The 25,333-nt window shown below is 36.0% G+C and overlaps 1 protein-coding gene across 1 annotated transcript in view; it reads right to left on the bottom strand.

Annotated features, from left to right (window-relative positions):
- The window catches only part of KIAA2012 (KIAA2012 ortholog), a 160,144-nt gene that overhangs the window by 18,034 nt on the left and 116,777 nt on the right, over positions 1–25,333 (bottom strand). The window contains 4 exon segments of the mRNA XM_051990518.1: positions 5,132–5,445; positions 6,686–6,803; positions 8,189–8,315; positions 9,296–9,389. Coding sequence (XP_051846478.1) covers positions 5,132–5,445; positions 6,686–6,803; positions 8,189–8,315; positions 9,296–9,389 — 653 coding nt within the window.

A 25,333-nucleotide genomic window follows, 5' to 3' on the forward strand; every position in this document is an offset into this window, starting at 1 on the left:
CCAAATCCTCTCCAACATTTGTCATTTTCCTTTTTTTTTTCCTTATTATCTTAACAACTAGGCCATAATTCAGTTCTGAGCCCCATAATCACTTATTTATTCTGCTATGCTGAAAACCAAAGTGTAAGAAACAAGAAAGAATGACACCATTTCTCCCATGAATTTAATTTATTAAAGTATATTTTTCATTAGGAAGAGGAACTATCATTAGGAAGAGTAATTATAAAATTTGGGTTAAATTAAGAAGTGTATCTCAAATTAATTTCCAAAGTCTTGCTTTATAAAATTATTGTTTAATAAAATCTCCACTTACTATGGGCAAATAAAAGCCACTTTCATGTTACTTTCTGCCATATTTACTCATGGAGAGAGGTTGTCACCTTTATTTTGTGGGGAAAAGCCTCCTCAGTATTTAAGGCCCATTTATTCCTATAATTTTCAAATTTTAGATCCTGGTGCTAAAGTGATTAGAGACTTTTGTACAAACGTTACAGTTACTAGTATTTTGGAAAGCATAATGGTGCCAAAGAGATATGGCAGACCATCATGGCTCTGCCATTTACCTCCTTCCTGTGGCACTATGGGCAAATTTCTTAACCTTTTTATGCCTTAATTCCTTTATTGAGAAAATGGGCATAATAATGCTTGCCTTACATATAAGGCACAGAGTTTGAGGGGATGATCAAATGAAACAATGTACCAAAATTTATTATTTATTACACAATGTATTTTTATTTATTACACATTAAATGTATAATTTACATATAATTAATATGTAATTCACATATTATATTAATTATATGTAAATATAAATTTTATTATATATTAAATATATTACATTGTTAAAATTATTTATTATGATTGTCATTATGACTACTTCAAAATATGTAAATATGTCTGCACACAGCACATCTTTTAATATATTTAATACTATTAACTGAGTAGTTATACTTTGTAAACACTTTACATTAAAGGGAAAGCAAATAGATACTGAAAAAAAAAGTTGAAAATAAAACTTTTTTCCCCCTTGGGAAAAAATGATGACTGTCTTAGTCATTTCCCCGAATCTCCAGGCTTTTCCACATCTCCCCCAGAAGCCTCACCCCAAGGTGTGTCAGAGCTAAGTTCTAACCTGTGAGTCCATTGTTAAATTTTCAGTGTAAGCCATTTATACCTTAGAAATTGGAAGGTCCATGAATAAGGGCTTGATTTATTATTTTGCTGACTTACTAGATATAAAGGTGCTAATAATAATTCAGATTAAATTTAAAAAAGTGTTTGTGAATGCATTTTTTGGAGCTTGGTTGTTAAACATTTACCAGTTCACCCCAGTAATGTTTGTGAATTAAAAAAAAATCTGTTTGTTAAACATATATCAGCAAACCCCTATAGTGTTCTAAAATCAGGGTTTGAGATCAACGGGAGTATAGTAAAAGACTCAGGGAATGAAGTCATCTCCAGTCTAGTGACTATAGGCTAACCACCATCACCCACCATCAATACCAACATCTCTATCACAACTGGCTTTTATATAGACTAGGTTTGCAAAGTGCTTTACTCTAGGCTAACAACAACAGGCATTTATGTAGAGCTTTAAGGATCACAAAGTAAAATGGAGCACTCAGAACACAAAATGTTTATCAATAAGTTCATGGTTTTATGTGGTTATGGTTTGTGGTGCCCCAAACAATTGTGATACTAACATCAAAAATCACTGATCGATTAGCTGGTATGACAAAAAAGGAAAATTATAAATGTTGAGGGGATGTGGGAAAATTTTTGGTAGAGTTATGAACTGATTCAACCATTCTGGAGAGCAATTTGAAACTAATACTCTGCATATTGTTTGACCCAGGATGTATCCCAAAAAGATCCAAAAAGGGAAAAAAAAAAGGACCTATTTGCATAAAAATACTTATAGCACCTCTTTTTGTGGTGGCTTAGAATCGGAAATCAAGGAAATTCACAAACCTTCAATTTGTAAAAAATGCAGTATTTACAAAGCACAATAAAGTGAAGCACAATAAAATGAGATATACCTGTAGCATATGTTTTCTATTTTTGAGCCTCTGCTATCTCACCTGTAAAATGGAGATAGGGATTGGAGTAGACCAATGAACAAACATCAACTTATGGGGATGCAAATACAAAAATGGGATAAATGTCCTCAAGAAGCCTGGAGCTTCCATTCTACTAAATGGACACTTATAGAAGGCAGCATGACACAGTAAATAGTGTGCTGGACTTTGTAAACTTGGATCAAATCCTAATGTTTATTAAATAATCATCCATTATTTGGATGAATTATTGAGGCTGAATTTTCTCATCCATAAAATGAGAAAAATATAATAATGCTTGTATATATAATAATACAATTGGGAGGACACATCTTGATGCTCTCTGTTAGTATCTAACAGAGTTTTGGGGAAGCTCAAATAAGATAGTGTTTGTAAAATGTTTGATAACGCTAAAGCTCTTTATAAATAAAAATAAAATAGATTATATATAATATATATAATAAATATAAATATTAAAAATAAAATAAAATTTATTTCTTTAAATCTTATGAGCCTGTAAATCTATAATGTCTCAGATCTCAAGATCTGACTCTAAAACACTGAATTTAGGGATTCTTTCACTACCTCTTATTTTCTGACTGCATAGACCACATGATTTATACCAATATTTTGGATGGGATGCCATGGAAGAGCATCAAATATCATTGATAAAAGTATAATATACATAATATCTAAAACTGACACAAATGTGTAACATGAAGAATCATTCCTCAATAGACACTGTAGTCTAAGATGGAGAACAAAACAATTTCAAGAATTGAAAATTGCAGATCACACAGGAATGTAGCTAAGTGCACCCTGTTACACAGTAGGGCTAGAGTCAGGAAAACTTATCTTTCTGAGTTCAAATGAAGTCTCACTGTTCAACTTTCATTCTCAAAGAGCATCAATGACATCACAAAGGGGATGTCTTGACTTGCAAGTGATTTGGATTTAATTGAGATAGAACTTCACAATGTCACCAGCTTCTCACTTTCCTCCAGAGTCATTATAATTTAGTGACAAGACATTGGTCAGGACAACTGGTGGTGGTCATCCAGGATATAGTGGGGAGACCTTGACCTTTTTAAGACAGGGTCTTTTCTCCAGATCTCAGTTAATTTGAGGAAACACCCATTCAATAGTTAAAGACTAGGTAAGGATTGAGGTAAAAGATCCTACTCTGACTTCTATAAAAGAATCAATCAGGGCAGGGGAGACCCTCAGATTTTCTAGTCAGAGCAGAAATAATTGCTATTTACATTGAATCTGAGCCATCAAAACCAAAACAATGCTGGCCTCAGACATTTACCTGCTGTGTGACCCTGGACCAGTCATTTAATCTGTTTTATTATATGTAAAATGAGCTGGAGAAGGAAATGGCAAACACTCCATATTTTTGCCAAGAAAACTTCAAATGGATCATAAAGAGGTGGACACAACTGAAGATGACTGAACGATGATAAAAACATAGAAGTATGCTCTACTTGAGAAAAGCAAATTGAAACAACTTTAAGTCTGACTTCACATTAGGGGAATGAGCAAAGATGAGAAAAAAATGGGAATAGTTTATGTTGGAGGGGCTATGGGAACACATTAATACACTGCTGATAGAACTATGAATTAGTCCAGCTGTTCTTGTTATCATTTTGGAATTATGCAAGAAAAATGACTTAACTGTCCATGCTTTTTAACCCATTATTGAGTACATACATTGAGGAAAGTCAAATAAAGAAACAAAAATCTAATATGTATCAAAATATTCATATCAATACTCTTTGTGTTAGTAAGGATCTGGAAACAAAATGAGTGCCCATCATTTGAGGGATGGATGAAAAACCTGTATGGTATATGAATATTGTGAAGTGAGAAATAGTAGATATGAATTTGGAGAAACAGAGGAAGAGTTTTATCTGCTGGTGGAGAGTGAAATAAGCAAGACAGAGAAAAATATATCCAGTGATTAGTGAATGGCTCATAATAGGTATTGATTAAATGTTTATTGGTTGATTGATTATTAATTGAAAAATAACATAAATGGAAAGATCACTTTGAGGAAACTGAACCTTGAATACCTGGAACTCAATTATTGCTCCTGGGAACATTTAATAAAACATACCTCTTCTTTCATGGCAAGAGAAGACAAAATAAGGTCAGGACATTTTGTTCAATGATTTTTTTTTGTCACAAAAGGAGAAGAATAGAGTGTAGTTTGGAAAGAGTCTTATAAAAAGGCATCCATAAACATCTATTTAAAATCAGAATTTGAAAATGATGGGGGAAAACATCTTTATTATCTCATATAAAATTTGCTTTAGTTTGACATTTTAAAGCCTTCCTCAATTTGTTTCCCATCTACTTTTCTAGCATCTATTCATATTATTTTCCACCATATATTTTGTGCTCTAACCAAATAGTACTGTATTATCATTCCCTAAATTCTACATGAGGAAGAATTGTACACACTGCTGGGTATGGAAGATTATGGTTCCATTCTCAATCTCAGCTCTGCCACTTGATCTTTTTTATGAGTAGATTGATCATATTACCTCTCTGGTTGGATTAAATGGCCTCTGAGCTTTTTTTCAGCTGTGATTCCCAGACATCTCTTGTCTGCAATACCTGTCTTTCCTCCATATTTCTATCTCTATACTTCATGGGATTCCTTTTCATTCCTTTGAGACTAAATTTAATTGTCACTTCCTTTGTGAAATTTTTGACATTAGAGTACACATCTTGATTCAAGTCCAGATCCCAACCTGAAATTACTTTCTCCTTCTTTAATTTTCCTCAAAAACTTTGTATGGAACTCTCATTCTCTTTCCCAAACTCCTAAAATACCACAAACCACTGTTTATATCTTTGTTTGTTATATTGTGCTTAATAGAATGTGAAGCCCATGAAAGAAGGAATTAGATTGTTTTTCATCTTAATTTCATCAGCATCCAGTGATGCATTCTACCAAGAAGTAGTAAGGACATAGAGTTAGATTTTTAAAAATCAGTATTTTTCTCCTTTTAGAATTCTAGATCCCATTTCATCCCCTATCAGAATTAGAAAACAGCCATTCTTACCTTGGAAGTATCAGCACTTTTATCCTCTTCAGAATCTACATTTTCTTTGACAATAACTGTCTGGACAGGAGATAATCTATTATCTCTGGAAACTTGACTTTCAGGAGTTTGGAATTTTGGAGGAAGCATAAATTCTTGTGAATTGTAGCTTGAGAAAGAACATTCTTCATCAGATACATCTTCTGGGGATGAAGGGTAATTTGACTCTGATTCTATCCTCAGAGAAGTTTCCTTTTGCTCTGTCTCTTTCCTCTTGGCTCTTGATATTTTTTTCTTGGATGTCTTCTTTTCAGTTTTTTGTTTCTTTGGCTTTCCTGTAACCCCCCAATCAAGATGCAAGTTATCAGCAATTATTAAGCAATTAGTAAATATACTTACAACATACCTGACACTGAGAATACAGGAACAAAAGTAGTCTTTGGCTGTACTAGTTTAATTTAGCTGGAAGAGAAAATACTTTTGGAAGCTTTCATACCTTAAAACAACACTAAGATTTTTGCAATACCCTGTATTAGATTAGGTACATACAAAATAGAAGGTAATTTCATTTAAAATTATTATTTAAAGAAATTTGGAGGAGTTTGGAGGAGGACTCAGCCAAGTCCCTGCCTTTATTTCACTATCTTGGCTCTACCAACCATAAGGTGATTTTTGTGGGGAAAGGCACTAGCAGTTATAGGATTGCTCATGTAAGAGATGGGAGTTTGAGTCAAGTTTTAAAAATACAATATAAAACAAAACAAAAAACCAAGCTAGGGATTTTAAGAGGCAAAGGTAAAGAGGGAATGAATTCCAGGCAAGGATTATGTCTAGTACAAAAGTGTGGAAAAAAAGATAGAATATAGTTGACAAGACTAATATGACTGGACTATACAATTGTCCCATCCACATCACAGGTGTTAAGGAGACAGTGCTCCCACAATCTGGAAAATCTGTGTAAAATTTTTTGTCCCTCCTTTTGTACCAGAGAAGAAGTCAGAATTATTATGGTATTAAAAGACAAATATGTTGATGTTATAAACTACCATACATATATTTTATACATTTCTGAGTTTCTAAAGTTTTTCTTTGTTTTCCTGCTGGTCTTCTTGTGTTACTACTTTCACAAAATTCCCCACCAACTTCCCATTTAATTTCTTATACCAACCCAAGATATTTAGAAACCATAATGGGGAAAGTCGTGATGTTAAAGGGGTAACTGTAGTATATAGGGTGAAGAGTAATGTACAGTAAAGCTGAAAAGTTAGAGTTGGCCAAGTTGAAATAGGCTTTAAATGATAAAGGCATTTTTTTCTGAAAGATAGTCAGTTCACTCCAAGTATAGTATCTATAGGTCAAATGAAATTTGGCAAGTATCAGAAATGCCTCCTTTCATCTTGAGAATGGGGTTAATGAGAGTTCTCTGGAAGGAACTGGTCTTGTTGATAAGCTCTACAGAGAATGGTTTTCTCTTGGGTTGGATGCCAATTCTCTTCAGAAACTTCCTATCTATTAAGGGTCTTCCATTCCAGTAAATTTAATTTTTCCCCCCTATATATATATATATTTCCTTACCTCCAACAAACTCTGTTTTGTTTTGGGGCTTTTCACCTTTGCCAACATTAAGAGAAGCCTTAGGCTTGTTTACGTCATTTTTTTTCCTCCTTTTGGTTTTCTCAGGCAACTGTTTCTCCTAGAGAAGAAAAATTAAAAAAGAGGAATTATTAAGAGACTTTTATTAGCTGGGGAAGGTTTAGATGGTACAACAAGAGCAGGCTATGGTTAGGGATAGGGAAGTCAATCAGAAGTTGGGAACTTTTAGACTGGTAAGACAAACAGGCAGGATTCAGTTTGGGGTTTAGGACAAAAAAGATATATGCTAGAGCAAATCATCTTAAATTTTTCCCATTCACTTCTCCTTTAATCTGAGTTGGGGTATTTCTAGCATTTTTTATTCATGTTATTCAAAGAACATATGCTATGAGTTCAGAACCAAAGCTGTGTAAGTCACAAGATGCAACAAGAGCAAGTACTGCTAGAAACATCTTGGATTCATTACTTGTTTGATTTTGATTATTTGAGTTTTTGATCCTTGCATTCAGAAACCTTTTATTCTTGCCAATTTTTTTTGCAATCCACACGTTTAGTTACAGAACCCATATTGAGTTGTGACCCACAGTTTAAGAAGCTTTGCTTTAGAGGTCCATTTCCTTCTTAAATTTTTAAGGGAGGTATTGGACTGCATCACTAGTATACCTTCAGTGTCTGTTTCTGATGCTGATAGTATCACATTTCTCAGAAGCAGATCTAAAGTTCCACCTATGTCACAAGATTGTTGTGACAAAATACTTTGTCATTATAAAAATGAGCTATGATGTTGCTGCTGGCTCTGAGCACCAGGCTAGCTAAATGCAGAGGGCCATGTTGCCAGAAATTTGTCACTAGGTGTTATAGACACATCTATAAAGTGGAAGTAATAATATATATACATATATCTTCAAATAAGATAATAGTTATATAGTACTTAGTATAGTGCCTGGTGCTGTGCTAAGTGCTTTACAAATTTCTTTCCAGCTTTATTACACATTACACTACAATCCAAGCTATGATGCAGGTATTTTATGATTATCCCGGGTTTACAGATGAGGAAACTGAGTTCAGAGAACAGTAAAGCATTTGCTTATCATGGTAAGACCAATCAGAGCTTGTACTCCATTGTCTTAATCCTTGAGAATTCAGGGTCCACACCATGCTGAAGCATCACAGTAGATCATGAATAAATAGTATTGCTATTTTTAGTAATTCTTTCTAATCAGGGTAGGCAGCTTTCAAGGATGCATCATCTCATATCTCCCCAAAGCATAGTTTCCTGGACTCAGACTAGGACCAGGAAAACTCTTCTATAAAAGATGAATTTTTCAGGAAATTCCAAGCAAAAAACAATTAACTTGGTTGTGGTTGGAGGGCTCCAGTAAAATTTCCTCCATGATGGAAGTTACTACGAAGGATCTTCATAGAGGAAGAGAAGGTGGTGGTGAGAACCAGATTTAGCCTTTGGAGCAGACCTTAAATACTTACAGAATGGATGTTTTCTGCAGCCAGCTTGCCGAGTTTTGGGGGCACATCCTTCCCTTTTCTACTTCTTGAGAGAGATTGCTTCTTTGTTCTCACCGTCTTTGGTGGCACTGGACCATTTCCTAGAGGTCTTGTGAGATGGGGCAGTATTTCATTATCTACCTCTGTGCAAGTCAATGGGGCTGTTTTCAAGGGGAAGATCTGGGGCTGGAGCTAGGACACTCCCCTTCTCTTAATCCTCCACTAGCTAAGGAGCCTTTAAGGGCTGATCCTTTACTTTGTGGCTTCTTCCTGCCAGCCCTGAGACTCATAGAGAGGGGGAGGTGGTGTATTCTGAGTGTTATCTAACCAAGCATACAGTTTATGCCTTTCCCTGGGCAGCTAGGATTATTTTCACTGGAATTCCTCAGATAGCTGCCTCACCCCACTGAACTATCTCCTCTATTTTTGCTTCCAGGGAAAACAACAAGTCATCTTCCTGCATTCTGAATATTTTTCTCAGGCTCCTATGAAGGTGCAAGATTCTGAGTCACTGAATTTGCTTCTACTCAGTGAGAGAACAAAGGGAGAACAGAACACAGGTGCTAGGAATGCCAGGATATCCAGGCAGGAGTGAGGGATGGGGAGCCTCCGCCAATTATCCTACTCTTGTCCCAGTGGGCTTTGTCACATCACTTTCTCTCCTAAGGGGTTTTTCTTCTTTAACATGATGTCTACCCTAAGAAAAGGACACTAGAGGACACAGACACATACTATTTGGACAATTTGAGGATTACCTATATGCCTTTTGCATTGTCTACTGATTTTGTATTAGCAGCAATTCTAAGAGTAGTTTCTGCAGATGGAAAGAGAGCCCTTTTTAGATCACATCTGAGCTTTATTCTCTGCCCACCAGACACAATAAATACAGTCTTTTTCAGCAAATAAATCTTCCTGGTGAGATTGTCACAGGGCAATCATCGTTTATTTCAAGGCTAGAATTTAATTCTAGGAGTGTAACTGTTTATTTTACGTGCTTCATCTCATAGCAACCGGGAAGAAAAAAATGCAAACCGAAAAACCCAAGGAAGGAGAAGTCAGTCAAGGCCATTGTTTTCTTTATAAACTTACAATTCTTTGATGCTTTCTGTCGAAGAGCTCAGGTTGTTTTTCAACATTGAAGTGCCAAGTGATCCAGAGGTTCTATCCCTCTGCTTCTCTACTTCTGTGAACACAAAGAGTATCCTTGTTCTTTAGGAAGGACCCAAGAAAGGCATTCCCTTGCTGGAAGCTTTGGGCAGGGGCAATGAATGTCACACTTTATATGGACTACTCTCCTGCTCTTTTTCCTCCCTCCCTTCCTCCCTCCCATCTTTCCTTCCTCTCTTCCTTCTTCCTCCCTTCTTACTTCCCCCCTTCCTTCTTTTTCTTCCTTCCATTTCCTCCCATTCTATTCTTTCCTTCTCTCCATTTCCCCTCTCCCTTCTTTCTTCCTCCCTTTTTCTTTCCTTTCCTTGCTTCTATTTCATCCCTTTCTATTCTTTCCTTCCTTTCATTTCCTTCCTCCCTCCCTTCTTCCCTTCTTTCCTCTTTTTTCTCCTTTTCTTCTTTTCCTTCTTTCCTTCTGTCCTTCTCTCCCTTTCTTCCTTCCCTCCCTTCTTTTCTTCCTTCCTTCCCTCTCAGCTAGTAAGCGATTGAAGACAGAGTTGAATTCAGATTCTCCTGAGTTCAAGACCAGTGCTCTGTCTACTGCATGACCTAGCTTCCCTCTGCTTCTTATAACTAGAAGATGTCCAATGAATATAAAATTTTCATAATTTGAGATGCAACTTTGAAATTCCTGTTTCCATTTATCCTAACTCTTTCCCCAGAGACTTATTATTTCCTTTTCTCTTTGTAGATTCTTTGTACTATTTCTATGGAATAAAACCATTCTATAGCATTATTACTTTTCTAGAATGGCAGAACATTGGTCAGAATATATCTGTTATTATGGTTCTAGTTAAGTATATCACATAACCTGTATTTTTTAAAATGATTGAATTTTCTTGACTTAGCTATTCTCAGCAATGCAATGATTCAACACAATCCCACAGGACTCAATGAAAAATGCTATCTGCTTCTGGAGAAAGAACTATGTGGTCTGAATACAGACTGAAGCATACAAAAAAACAATAGAATTCTCTAACAGTACATTTTTGCTAAGATTTAGATAAGCCACGGATGAATTTTTTCCTGTACAACCTAACTAAATCAATTAGCCATATCAGCAAATATTTATTAAGGACATACCATGGACTAGATACTATGCTAAGTGCTTGTTTGTCTCTTCATTCTTTTTCCTTGGTTTTCTTCTCTAATAATCCAACCATTTTCACATTCCAAATATGTAGCTCCAAACCATCCTTCTTTTTAGTTTAGTTTTTTTTTCCACTTAGTCTTCCCCAAACTTAACAAGTCTAAAATTGACTTCCTCTCTCCTCCTTTTCCCTATTTCTGTCAATGATAATAATTCTGTCAATGTCTCATAACCTGGGGTTACTCCCCCAACTTCCAGATCTAATAAGCTGCCATAGTTTACCTATTCTTCCTTATCTTTTATATTCTTTAAAACATTTTTCTATTTTATATTCTTTCCTTTCTTTTCACATTGCCACATGCTAGTCCTGATCTTAGGTTGTAGGGTCATGTCTGAAATATTGTAATAAATAGTCTTCCCAGTCTCCAGTCTCTTCTTTAAGTCTATTTTGCACCCATCAATCTTACCATATTAGTCTTCCTAGATGATTCCTTTGAATTACAATCACAAGAGTAATTGTGGGGTATGTGGAAAGAGTAAAGGGCTAGGTTTGAATGCTGCTTCTGACATTTACTAGCTTATGATCCTCCAAGGTCATATACTTACCATCTTCAAGACTTCATTTTCTTCACTTGTAAAAAGAACTGTTGTAGTTGTGGAGAAGTGCTTTATAGACCTCAGAAATTCATGTGAATTATTTTTATTATGCCATGTACCTATGCAAAAGCTTTTGGAGGCTCCCTAATGCCTGTGAAATAGACTCTAAAGAGCTTTATCATAAAACTATCTACCCAGTGTGGTCTATTGTCTGTCCCCCAGAAAATATCTTCTTTTTGAATTTTTGTCTCCTTGTTATTGTTTATATTTTGCCTTACCTCCTCCTCCCCTTATTACATTTAAGATTGCAAGATTGCTTGCAAACCTTAAAGCACTATATAATTGCAAGCTACCATCACTATCATCCTACTTTCAATTTTTTTTTTTTATTCTTCCTCACTATTAGTTACTATCCATCCTTCAAGGCCTTGCTAATGTCTCACTTCTCCTGTGAAACCTTCTCTGACAATTCCGGCCTATGGTAGTAATTTTTTCCTCTCTGGAATTCTTGGGCCATTCCCCATTTCCCCTACCCCCATCATCTGTCCCAGTTCATTTAATGGACTATATAAAGTACTATATTGTTGAGTTACCTTTTGGGATGGACATTCTTTCTCTCTAACTTAGCTGTAACTCCTTGAGGGAGGACTCATGGCATTGGGGTATAATGGGAGGATCACTGAACTAAGTAGTCCTAAGATAAAATCTCAGTTCTTTAATTTACAAGCTTCTTGACTTTGACTAAGGCCCTTTCCCCTCTGTTTCATGGCCTACACATTTGAAATGATAATTCTGGTATTGCCAATTTCACAAGATTATGGTGAGATTCAAAGAGACAAGGTATGTACTTTATAAATAGTAAACCACTAGATGATATGAGCAGTTGTTATATACCAGGGAATGCCATTGATTGATTGCCTTATAATTCTGGATTTATTTTAATGTTAAAAGATTAGTTACACAAACAAGATTATATATATTATAGTTACACAACTGTGATGAACTTGGTTCTTTTCAACAATGAGGTGATTCAGGTCAATTCCAATAGACTTGTGATGGAGAGAGCCATCTGCATCCAGAGAGAAGACTATGGGGACTCAATGTGGGTCCACACATAGTATTTTCACCTTTTTTTGTTGTTGTTGTTTGCTTGCTTTTTTTTTTTCTTTCTCATTTTTTTCCTTTTTGATCTGATTTGTCTTGTGCAGCATGATAATTGTGGAAATATGTATAGAAAAATTACACATGTTTAACCTATATTGGATTATTCACTTCTAGGGAAGGGGGTCGGGGAAAGGGAAGGAAAAAATTTGGAACACAAGATTTTGCAAGGGTGAATATTAAAAACTATATTTGCATGTATTTTGAAAATTAAAAGCTATTAGTAAAAAAAAGATTAGTTATAGTGAAAAACAGCTGGGATAGAAGACAGTACTTGACTATTGTAAGAAATTTAGATTCAAATCTGGGAAGTTTTCTTTATTTTACATAGAAGAAACACAGAGGGCTAAGTCATTCAAAACTGCTCCCATTCCTCTACTTTGGACCCAGGAAAGGGGCATAATGTTCACCAGCAGAGGGTGCTATTGCACTAGACTTGGGCTCTCAAGTTAACGTGAAAAAATTACTTTAAGAGATAAACACCATATTTTGGATAAAGATAAAACCACAAGAGGGCCCACATTTGGGCATTGGAAGAAAAAGGACCCAACAGAAGATTTGGAAAATAAAAGCACAAACCAATGCAATTATAACGATAATACTAACTTGCAGGTCTCAGCTGCTTTTTGTGGGTATTAATTTTTTTTTTTTTTTTTTTTTGGTGGATTTGAATCCACCAAAATTTGAATCTTAACCTTTAGGAAAAGCAATGAGGTTCTCTTTAAAAACAAAATCAATTGTAATGATCCCATGGACTATCCTCCTGGTTTCTTTGGAGCATAGATTTGGAGCTGGAAGACACTATTTAGTTCAGTCCCTTTCTGAAAAGTTAAATAGCTTGCTTATATTTGAACCCAAATCATAAGATTATAGATATAGGATTTTTAAGGACATTTATCGGTTATTCAACCTTCTTTTACAGATAAAGACCTGAGACCCAGGTGAAATGATTTGCCCAATGTCATACAAATGGCTGAGTTGGGATTTAAATTCTGGTCCTGTTTAGCACTCTTTCAATTATACCATGCTGCTCCTTGGTATCTTTGGCTACAGTATTTCAAAAATTCCAGGCTGGACATACCTTGGTATTGGGTATCATTATGGCTCTAAAAGTTTTCAAAGTATTAACCCACCCACCATCCCACCGACCAAAGAAAGGATAGTAGAAGAAGGAAAGTTCACATTTTACTTAAGGTTGCTATAAGTCAGTGACAATTCTTGCCTGCTTCATTCAATTATAAAGTCCTTGAGGACAGAGATTATCTTTTGCTCTTTTTGTATCCCCAGCACTTAGCACATAGTAGGTTCTTAATCAATGTTGATTGATTGATTGTTTCCCTGGCCTGACTCCAAAATCCAGTGGCTGCTTCCCAGATTTATCTCTTCTATAACCAGAACCTGAGATGAGTTGTAATAATTTTGCCAAGAGCTTAGTATGAACTTGGTATATATATACACATACATATATATGTATATATATATATGTTTTATATCTATATCTATCTATCTATCTGTATGTATGTATGTGATGTTTTGATCCATGCCAATGGAGGCTATAATATGTCCTGGCTTTGAGACAAATAGATTTGGAAAGTCAAAGTCTTTTGTCTCCTCATAGAGGAAATTATTATTTATTTATTTATTATTTATTGGTTTATTATTAGTGAATGTTTGATTTGTATACCTATTTTATATACCCATATATCCAGGGTCTCATAAAATTTCCTGGGCAAAAAGGGGGTTGTTAGAGAAAAAATTTAAAAAGCCCTCTTGTAGAACATTCGATTTAGCACATTTATTAAATACCACTACAATGTTTAGGACATTATTTTAGATTTCTAAGCTACTAGATGAAATATGATGTAATTTCTACTCTTAAAGGAATTTATCTGCTAGAGAGGTAGAAGCATGTTACAGAGTTGGTGGACAGCACTGCATAAAGGTAGCTTAATTAAGATGGGATTAGAAAAAGTTTTATGTTTCATTTTGTCCTAAAATTAGCATTTCATCTTCAGACTCAAATCTTTAGCAGAACACAGAGTATCTGAAGAGAAAAAAGTATGAGAACAGTTTTGAAGCCAGATCATGGAAAGTTTTGAATGGCAGAGCAAGGAGTTTGTTTTGGTCATAGAAACCCACTAGTGATTTTTGAGCCAATCTGGTCCAATAGGAAGGTTACTTTGGCAACAGTGGGAAGGATGGATAGGAGATAGGAGGGACTAGAGTAAAGGAGACCAGTTAGGGGGGTATTGCAGTAATCAAGGCAATGTGTAATTAGGACTTAAACTAGATCAAATGCAAAAGAGATAGTAGATAGATTCATGAATTGATTAAATGGAACAGATGAGGGGAAAAAAAGGAGTAAAAAATGGAGTGACTCAAATATTGAGCCTAGGCAATAGTGAGGATTGTGTCAGCAGAAGAAAGAAGGAATTTAGGTGAGTTTGAGGGTTTGGGGATTGGATGATGAGTTTATTTTCGGATGTATTGATATTAAAGTGCTAGTAGATTATCCAGATGAAAATGGTTGCCTGCAATTGGAAATCTGAGACTTGAGTTGGTGATGGAGATTTGAGATATGGAAATCATCTACACAGAAATGAAGTTGACACCATGAGAGTCCATGAGATCACTGAAGGGGAGAGAGAGACTGGAGGGGGAAAAGTAAAAGTAGAGAAACTGAAAAGCAGATTGTTAGGAGCCTAAGACTAACCATGAAAGAAGAGACCCTTGTCTAATCAGGTTTTTGAGAAATAGAATTGGGAAATTGGTAGCCTGCTGATTCTAACCTTCCATATTATAAACTTTTGTAGGCTTTCTTACCTCTGGTTCTGCCCCTTATAAAATACTTTCACAGTCCAAAATATGCACTCCAGTATCAGTATTTACTCCATACATTACCAGAAGAACATTTTAAAGACCTTGTCTTCATTCTTAGCCAGAGGGTAGGATTTCTTTCAAATATATTTTGCTTCTTGATTTGAGAACTGCTCCAGAGGAAAGGCCACTAAAATTGATTGTTCTTTCTCTGTCTTTTTACCTATTTTTCCCTCCCTAGGGAACACATTCTTAGAGTTGCAAAGTATTAAACATTAGAAAGCTAAAGGTTTCAGATTTTAAAATTTTCTAGCCTTTCAATTAAGTCTTGCCCTTTGCTTTTATACCCTGAGAGGCCTTGGTGTTTAACAAGAGATCTTGGACCTTATGTTGGGGGGCTGTCACTGGGAAGAGGAGAATAAAAGGGATGAATAGACCCCTGGCATCAGGCACTAGGGGGAGTACCGAGGATTGAATTCTGTACAATTATTCTGGGTTCACTAACAAGAGATTCTATGTGGGATGAGTTCAGAAGTGAGCAGGCAGGCGTAGCCCATGCTGTGTGGAAAGGTGCTTGAAGAACTTCCCTGGTGAGCCGGAGCCATGGGGAGCTGGAGGAGGTGGAGGCATTTAACTAACAAATGCTGCAGAACTAAAGATAAGAGAAATAAACTTCCCTACTCATTCACTGCTGGGAGCACACAGACAACACAGTACCATTTCCTTTAGTGGAGCCGGCAGCAGGAGAGACAGCTGGTGTTTTCTCAGCTGTAGTTCCTATTACCCAGAAACTGAACTGGTCACAGGATACCCAGGAAAAGCTAAGCTGGTCTGGTCCCACATTCCCTCTAAAACTTTTCCCTTCAATCTCCTTCTGCTTCTTATTCCTTCCAGGACCCTGCTCTTGGGTTTTCCATCAAGATTATCGTGTTTTATAGATAAAGCAATGCAATTTCTCTACATTGTTCCTATTTTATTTATTTCCCTCCCTGGTTTCCCGTTCTTTACAGGAGGGAATAACCAAGAACTATAGAGTTTTTTCTCGTTGTAAGAAAACAGGTAAAATTAACTCTTCTGGACATCTGGAGGTATCATTTAGTAAACTAGTGGAATTCACCCTGGTTAACAGTTCATTCAGTAGGACTAGACTAAAGGGATAAAAAAGCTTGTGTGACATTTGATTATGCTGGTGCTCATACATCCAGTCTCTAGGAAATCCCATCTAGTCTGTGATATGTGTTATTGAAAGCCTTCCTAGTTAAATTTTTAAGAATATTAAATGGATAGAAAATTAAATTATTAAATGTCTACAAGGGGCAGTTAGGGGATACAATGGGTAGAGTGCCACATCTGGAATCTGGAGTTAGGATGACCTGAATTTAAATCCAACATCATACACTTACTAGCTGTATGACTCTGGACAAGTCATTTAACCTTGTTTGCCTCTTTTCATACACATATATATGTATATATGCATATATACATAATATATTTCAATATTATTGATTTAATTTGTAATCCTGTGCTTTTATAAATATTATATTGAGGAGGGAATCTCTCTCAAAGAATCTGCCAAAGGAGTCCATGACATAAAGATGTTTAATTAAGCATTTCTGTCTAGGGTTAAATTTAAATTTCTCTGGTCTTTAAAAGGTCTTTACAACCAATTCTTTTCAGCCTATTTTACCAGGTCTATTATACATAACTTTTTCAAATACATGACAATCCAGTTAAACTAGCTGCCTTGATATTTCTCAAAACAAAATATTGCATCTCTCCCCAAATCTGCTTCCTATCAATAGAATGCATTCTTTTTTTACCTTAGCCCATTAGAATCTCTAGTTTCAAAACAGCTCCAGTATCAGTTCCTATAAAAAATTATCCAGAGGCAGAATTTTTTAAAAAAGGATCACTGTTCACTACATCTTTTGCCAATGGCCTTATTTGCAATTGTAAGTATCAGAGAAAAGGCCAAATTGGTCGGGATTCTTACCTAGGTATAAAAGGAGAGCCAGCAATCCCAGTGGCGGAAGGTAGTGCAAATGAACTGGAGATGCTCTTTAGAGGCAGTCGCCTCAGGCATCTCTGATTTCCCTTTGTTCTTCCCCTTGCAGGTTTAAAAGAAACTCCATTTCCCCAAGGGCAAAGCAAGGGGGTCGACTAAAGAAGAAGCCGAACTTGAAGGGAACTAGTTGGAATGAAAGGTGCTAGCCACACAAGGGTAGGGGCCACCCAAGAGGAAGTAATGGGTCACCTGCAACCAACCTTTCACCATATACCACAGATGTTGCTAGCAGCCCCCAAGCCCACTATTTAAAGTGTGAAATGAATTTATCTTCTCTAATTGAATGGTAACTTCTTGAGGGCAGACACTGATTTTTATTTTTTATCCCCAGTGTCTGTCTGACACATAGTGGGCCTATTGATGCCATGTCTAAAATGGAACTCATCATTTTTCCTTCCCCAAGACACAATATTCTAGTGGTTCTTAAACTTTTTGGTTTAAGGATCCCTTTACATTCTTCAAAATGACTGAAGACCACCCATGAGTTTTTTGCTTGTGTGGATTACATCATGTTTCATTTTAGAAATGGAAATTATTATGTATTAGTATTATTATGAAAATAATTTTGGCTTCATGGACCTCATGAAAGGATTTTGGAGACTCCCATTGGCGGTCAGACACATTTTGAGGACTTTTGCTCTAAACTATCCTGTTTCTGTTAAGGGCCTTACCAGCTGTGTAAACTCAAGAGTCATTGTTAATTCTTTCTTCTTCCTTGCCTCCAATATTAATCAAGCTTTTTGATTCTATACCCATAACATTTTTAGAATCCATCTCTTTCTCTCTGTCCAGTCAATATCCTAGTTTAAGTCTTTATCACCTCTCATCGGAACTATTGAATTTGTCTCTTAATTTTGTTCTCTCCAATCCACCTCCCATCTAACAGCCAAAATAATCTTCTTTGGCATAATTCTGATTATCTCCCTCCTCTATTCATAAGACTTCAGGGATTCCCTATTACCTTTAGGATAAAATGCAAACTCCCAACTGGTGATTATATCCTTAAACATTTTGGCTCCAAAATGCCTTCCCAGTTTTTATTACATACTCCCCTTTATATACTCTATGTTGTCGACAAACTGGATTTCTTAAAAGATAGAAAAAAATCAATTCTGGAGGAGTTGTAGGAAGATGTGAATCTTAATACACTATGGAATTATGAAGTAGTCTATTTTGGAAAAAATGTGTAATTATGTAAGAAATTGTGTGAGAAAAATATGTGGAATCATATGAGAAAAGTCACCCTTTGACCAGTGATCTCACTTACTGACCATATATCCCAAGGAGGTTAAAGAAAAAAAAAAGACAAAATACCAGTAACATTTTTATGGTAGTCAGACCCTGGAAATAAAGTGGGTTTCTGTCCATTTAGAAGTGATTTACTAAATGTAACAGGATACTATTGTGATAATAAATAATGAGTGTGAGAGTTAAGAGAAGCATGGAGAAGCTTCTTAAAGCTAATTCAAAGAGAAGCAAAGAAGAACAATATACACAATGATTACAAAAATGTAAATGGAGACAGTGAATGTTGCTATATCTGGCTTAATCTATAATCTAGGACTTTTAATACTGTGCCATTGTAGTAGAAAAAAAATTAAAACAGTGTCTGCTTTCAAAGACTTTATATTTATTGTGACCAATCTTGGTTCAGGAGAAGAGATGATGAAACACTTCCCTACTATGTGTGAATCTCCTACTGTATTTAGGGCCATCTTCAAATAATCTTGACCTGTCTCTGGTCACTGAACCCAGATGGCTTTGGAGGTCACAGCCTTTCCTCATTTAAATCCAATTCACTTGCATGTCATAGCATCACCTCCTTGATATCATGATCAACTTCAAGAATGAAGAACAAATAGTAACAAGGAACTATGGAGGCAGAATATTCCATTTATTTTAAGACACAATTTGCGTTAATTGGTTTTGTTTAATTGGTTTTCTTTTCTTTTCTTTTTTACAAGGGAGAAGGAGGGAAGAAAGAATATATTGAAAAATATGAAAACAAACTTCCTAGGAAGTCGCATGTTCTAGGGCAAGTAATCTCTGCCTCAGTTTCCTCAACTGTAAAATGAGAATAATAATGGCACCTACAACTCAAGATAGATGTTGTGAGAATCAAATGAGGTAATAATTATAAAGCTCAGCATTCAGTCACTGACATAGGAAGAGCTTGAGCTATTACTATTACTATTTTTATTATTCTCAGATTCCATCTAGTAATTAAAGCTCTCTTCCTCTTCAAATTACCTCTTAATTATGTATCTGTATGTGTTGTATCTCTCCCTTCCCTGGTGAAATATGAACTTCTTGAGTGTAGATATTATTTCATTTTTGTAATTATCTCTGGCACCTCAAACAGAGCCCTGAACCTACTAGGCACTAAATGTTTGTCTAATTGCTGTGGAGTTGAATTCATTAAGAGGCAGCTAGGTATGGCTCAATGGATGGACGACTAGGCTTGGAGTTGGGAAGATTTCATTTTCATGAATTCAAATATGGTCTCAGATATTTACTAGTTATGTGACCCTGGGCAAGTCACTTAGTTTGCCTCAGTTTCCTCATCTGTAAAATGAATTGGAGAAAGAAATGGCAAACCATTAGAACAGTTCCTTTCTATACCAGCATGCTCTCTGAATTCTTAGGTAGGCTTGAAGCTTTAATTGTCAGTCAAAAGGAAGTACCATTGAAAAGAACTTTGGATTCAAAATCAGCAAAGGGACTTGGGTCCTAGTCCCAGTTTTTATTCTTCCTTCTTACATGGTTTCATACAAATCACTAAATTTGTCAGATTCATTTTTATTATCTAAACAATGTACCACCTTGCTACAATTTTCCACCTATACTGCCAGGATCATCAGGTTGTGAGGAAAGCCCTTTTTAAAACCTGAAAATGCTAAATAAATGTGAGTAGTTATTAATGGTGAAATGGTTATGTCAAAGGCAGCTAGCTGGCTACATGCTGATCTAATCAATCATTCAACAAACATTTTAAAAATGTCTTCCATGCACCGGCCAGGTATGATAGGGATATACAAAGGTGTCAGAGACTCCAATAGCTTATAAAAGAGCTTACACACCTCAATGATCATTCAAACATAGAAGTCTCATAAGAACCTGGAAGATGGAGAGGAGAAATTGGGCAGAGACTGGAATTTACTAACAGAAGTACTCTCAGGACCAAAGATCTGGAGGAGACTACAGAGAATATATAGATGAGCCATAGAATTCAAGAGTAGCGACAGGGAAATTGAGGTTGTTTGCTTATAAATTCACAATAAAACCTGAGAAAGTGCCAACAACTTACACCTAAAGGGCACATTTGCAAAGTGGAGTGCACTTTTCCAGGCAGTACCTAAGCAAGATCAATGGTCCTCAAGAGATGCTATTGAAAATCCCCACAGTTCTGTCTTTAAGAAATTATGAGGCAAAATTTCAGGATTTTGTATTCTTCAAATGCAATGGAAGACATTTAAGAGGAAATGAAAAATGCCTTCGCTTCTCTTAATGGACAAGACAACAGAGACAGAGCTGGGAATTGTGGCTAAGGGGGAGGGAGGAACAAGAGAGATGGCACTAAAAGAAATAGGTGGAGATAAATTACATGGCTTAAGGGTCCCCGATCTAAGAGACAGGATAGAGAAAGGCACTGAAACGGGCAGAATGTCAGTCGCTTTATCGATCAGAAGAACAGAGGCAGTAATGGGCCAGGCTGCTTTCCTACCACCTCAGCAAGATTTATCAGGTTCTTTCCCTGGAAAGTTTGCTTATCAGTGACCTTCTGTACAGTAAAAAAGCCACGCAAAACCAAATATTTTAACGGTCCTGCTGCATCCTGAGGGGCTTGTGTCCTATAAGGTGATGGTTTGCTGCATGCTGGGGTTGGAGATGCTGCTACCTTATGCAAATTCAGACTGCTGCAGGCTTGAGCAGGAGAGAGGCCCCTATGATTAAAGGCTCCCAGGGAGATAAACAGATGGAGATGGTGGGATGCTGAATCCCCACAGAGGCTTTTCCTTCTCCAATGCCAGAACAAACCCAATTTAAAAAGTAAAAGAACCATCATCTAATTAAATCAGAAGGAAGTGAAGGCTCTATTGACTAGCTGTAACTCATAACTACTGAAATAGATCACACATGGACATATGTTTGTGTCCTTAATCAGTGGCTTAAAAAAAATGGAAAAAATTCAACTGTATAATTGCTGCATTCAAGGAAATAAACCCTGGAAGGGGAGTCTAGAAAATAAACAGTAGCAATCATATGATAATTTGTTTGTAGGAACTGGGAATGTTTATCCTGGAGAAGAGAAATCTCAGGGAAGGGACATGATAGTTCCCTTTTGAGTATTTGAAAGACTATCCTGTGAAAGAGGGATTCAATTAGTTCTATTTGGCCTCGAGAGAGTGAAACCAGGAGCAGTGGGTAGAAATTGCCAAGAAGAAAATTTGGGCTTGTTGAAAAATTTCCTGAAGATTAGAGCTGTTCCAAAGTTAAATGGACAGCCTCAGGAGGTGGGGCTCTCTCCTCAATTGAGATCAACCAGAAGAACCTGGAGGACCATGTGTCAAGTGTTTATGTGGGTTCCTTCTAGGACTAGATCATTGCTAACATCTCCTTTTGACCCTCAAATTCAGTAATATTGAATTTCTTTTTTCCCCCCTCTTATGGGTTGAGGGAAAGAAGATTCCTTGAAGTATACTGGTAGGATAAAAAAAGGGCACCGAAAAGGAAGCTAGAAAGCCTTGAGTTACCCAGAGTTCAACTGTGATTTTGGGAACTCATTTAACTTTATAAAGCCTTGGTTTCCTCATCTGTAAAGAGGATAAATATATTTCCTCTGTTCACCTCACAGAGTGCTTTCTTGTGAGGAGAATGCTTTATAAAACTTAAAGGGCCACATAGTTTTTATTATTATTATTCTTTGGATTCAGTACAGGACCAAATTCTGAAATGTTTATACAGGTTTTCTTCAGACCTGCAAGTCAGTGTATGAATTGAGGTCTTTTGCTAAAAATCTGCATTCAGGATTTATATAAATAACAGATTTGTGTTAGTGTTTTTGGGAGACTTCACTAGAGTGCTGTAAGGAACTCTATTTAGATCCTTCCCTAATTTAAAACAGCAAAATTACCCTAAAATGGCTCTAAGTCCCAAGAAAAATTTGATTCCAAAATCAATGAAAATGTCCTGACAATCCCTTTTTTAGAGTTGGAAAGAAACTCAGAGGTCATCAGGGCATTGGTTTTAAAGTGGAAAATGATCTTAGAGGCCATCTATCTAGTTCAACCTCATTTTATAGATAAGACAAGTAAAGCCTATTTTATAGATGAGGCAAATGAAACCCATGAAGATGAAATGATTTGGGAAGCAATACCAGGATGAATCCAGGTCTTCTGACACTAAACCAATATTCTTTCCAATGTACTATGTCTCTTCTCTTTCAAACATTTCACTTTTCAGGTGAAGAGTTAAGTGACTTCCTCAAGATCACAAAATTTAGTTAAACCTAGGTCTTCCCACTGCAGATGCAGTATTCTGCCCATTAATCAATGAGACTTGTGACTCCTTTAACCTTTAGCACTTGGACTGAGCAAATGTCTGTAGTTTATTCCCTACTAGGAAATTTCGCTGTTTCCAACTAGATGGAATAAAGCAGTTGGGCTGCAAAAGCTCCAAATGTACTTGGCCAAGCACTTGAATTGTTAGTATGAAATACCTGCATATTTATGGTCCCAGATAGGATCCCTAAGGATTTTTGTTTGCTGGTGTCATTCCACTATGAATTTGGAAGTGACAGGATCATCACATATCAGCCTATAATATCACATACTCATGTGAAAGCCTGAGCAGTCAGAGTTGACAGGATTACATGATGCTATTTTATCTGTAGCAGTAGGATGCCCAGATCACTCTGAAACAGTTTAAATATATTTTAAAAAGTTAGTTATTTTTCCTTGGGGCTAGAAAGTTGTGGCTTAAATTGGTAACGTATGAACAGCAAATAGATTAAGCTCTGTGTGAAGCCATAAATTTATGATATCACTGTTAACAAAGATAGGACCAGGGATAGACAAGTTAGACAGCTACCTAGGGTGCTTCATGGGATGCTTTTTAATATTACTTTGTATAAATACACATATTTTTAATGCCAAAAAATCTGACTCTTCATGGCACATATGTATTTGTTTTGTGCCACATTAAATCACATGTTAGTGAGAAGCCTTGAAGTCTCCCGTAAGACATAGGGAATAACATTGTCAAGCCATGATTAGAATACACTAATGTCTTGTCCCCATTGTATACTGTAAGATATCTCCACATCTCATCTTCCAAAAGAATTAGGATATGTTAACAATGCTTATCTGCAAGTCTTAAAAGATTCTGTGTCCACATTCTCTGCCAGTGTGTTGTGAACAATGCCCCAGGGAGAGATTCCTCTCCTAGGAAGTCATTCATAGGATCTTAAAGCAAGTGGCCAAAAGATTGTGGTGTTGGATTGAATTTCTTTCAATAAAATAGTCATGGTATCCCTCAAGAAACCAAGAAGAGTATTTAAGGAAGAATTGCACATTCATTTCAGGGCAATTTCTCTGTATGAATTTCAGCTATCAAAAATGACTATTAAAATTCAGAATATAACTTTTAACAATAATCCTAAAGGCCTTTGATCCAAGAGCCTAGTGCTTTGACCAGGTTGGTCAAAGACAGAAAGAAAGAGCTCAGGTATAACAAAATGTTCAGAGCATCAAGGGGAAAAAACCTATTTGTATAAAAACATTTATAGCAACTCTTTTTGTGGTGGCTAAGAATTGGAAATCAAAGGGATGCCCGCCCATCAATTGGGGAATGACTAAACAAACTATGGTATATAAGTGTAATGGAACATCACTGTGCTATAAGAAATGGTGAGCAGGATGGTTTCAGAAAAAACTGGAAAGACTTATATGAAACTGATTAAAAGGTAACAAAACAGAACCATGCAACAGAACATGTTGCATGCAATAAACAGCAATATTGTTTGATGAATTGTGAATGACTTAGCTATTCTCAGCAATACAGTCATCCAAGAGAATCCCAAAGGACTAATGATGAAGCAAAACATCCACCTCCAGAAAAAGAATTGATATTATTTGTATAGAGACTATAAAACATGCTATTTTTCACTCTTTTTTCTTCTAAACATATTTGCTTGTCATGTTGCCAAGAAAAATCTGCTCAAAAGAGGAAAAAACATGAGAAAGAAAAGAAAAAAAAGCAAGTAAATAAACAACCACAAAACAAAAGGTGAAAATACTGTGTTATGATCCACATTTAGTCTCCATAGATCTCTATGTGGATGTGGCACTTTCCATTACAAGTCTATTGGAATTGTCTGACATCACCTCATTGTTGAAAAGAGCCAAGTCCATCATAGTTGATCATCATATAAGCTCAATGTTGCTGTGTATAATGCCTTCTTGATTCTGTTCATTTCACTTAGCACCAATTCATGCTAAATCTTTCCAGGCTTTTTTGAAATCAGCCTACTCTTTATATCTTATAAAACCATAATATTCCATTACATTCATATACTATAATTTATTCAGCCATTCCTCAACTGATGGGTATCCAGTCAATTTCCAGTTTCTTGCTATTACAAAAAGGGCTGCTACAAACATTTTTATATATGTAGGTCTTTTCCCCTCTTTTATTATCTCTTTGGGAGATACAGATCCAGAAGAGACACGGCTGGGTCAAAGGGAATGCACAGTTTGATAGCCCTTTGGGCATAGTTCCAAATTGCACTCCAGAGGAATTGGATTCAGAACTCAAAACTTTAAATAAAAAATGTTTAATAAAAAAATAGAAAAATGTTTACAGCATTACTCTTTATGGTAGCAAAGAATTGTAAATGAAGTAGTAGATATCCATTCATTGGGATGGTTCATGATGTAAGGAAACATTATCATGCCGTAAGAAATGATAAATATGAATAATTTAAAGAGCCATTGGAAAATTAACATGAAGTAATACAAGGTAAAACAGAATCATGAACATAAGATGCACAATGACTATTAAAATATATGTAGAAGGAACAACATCAAAAAGAAACTAATTATAATAGTCAAAATTGGACCTGAGGGATAAGAAAATTATGCTTTGTTCCTTTTTTGTAGAGCTAGGAAGATATGGGTGTGGAACATTACAGATATTGTCAGATTCAGTTGCTCTATGGGTGAGTTTGACT

The sequence above is a fragment of the Antechinus flavipes genome, chromosome 3 (assembly GCF_016432865.1).
Source record: "Antechinus flavipes isolate AdamAnt ecotype Samford, QLD, Australia chromosome 3, AdamAnt_v2, whole genome shotgun sequence".
Lineage (NCBI taxonomy): Eukaryota > Metazoa > Chordata > Mammalia > Dasyuromorphia > Dasyuridae > Antechinus > Antechinus flavipes.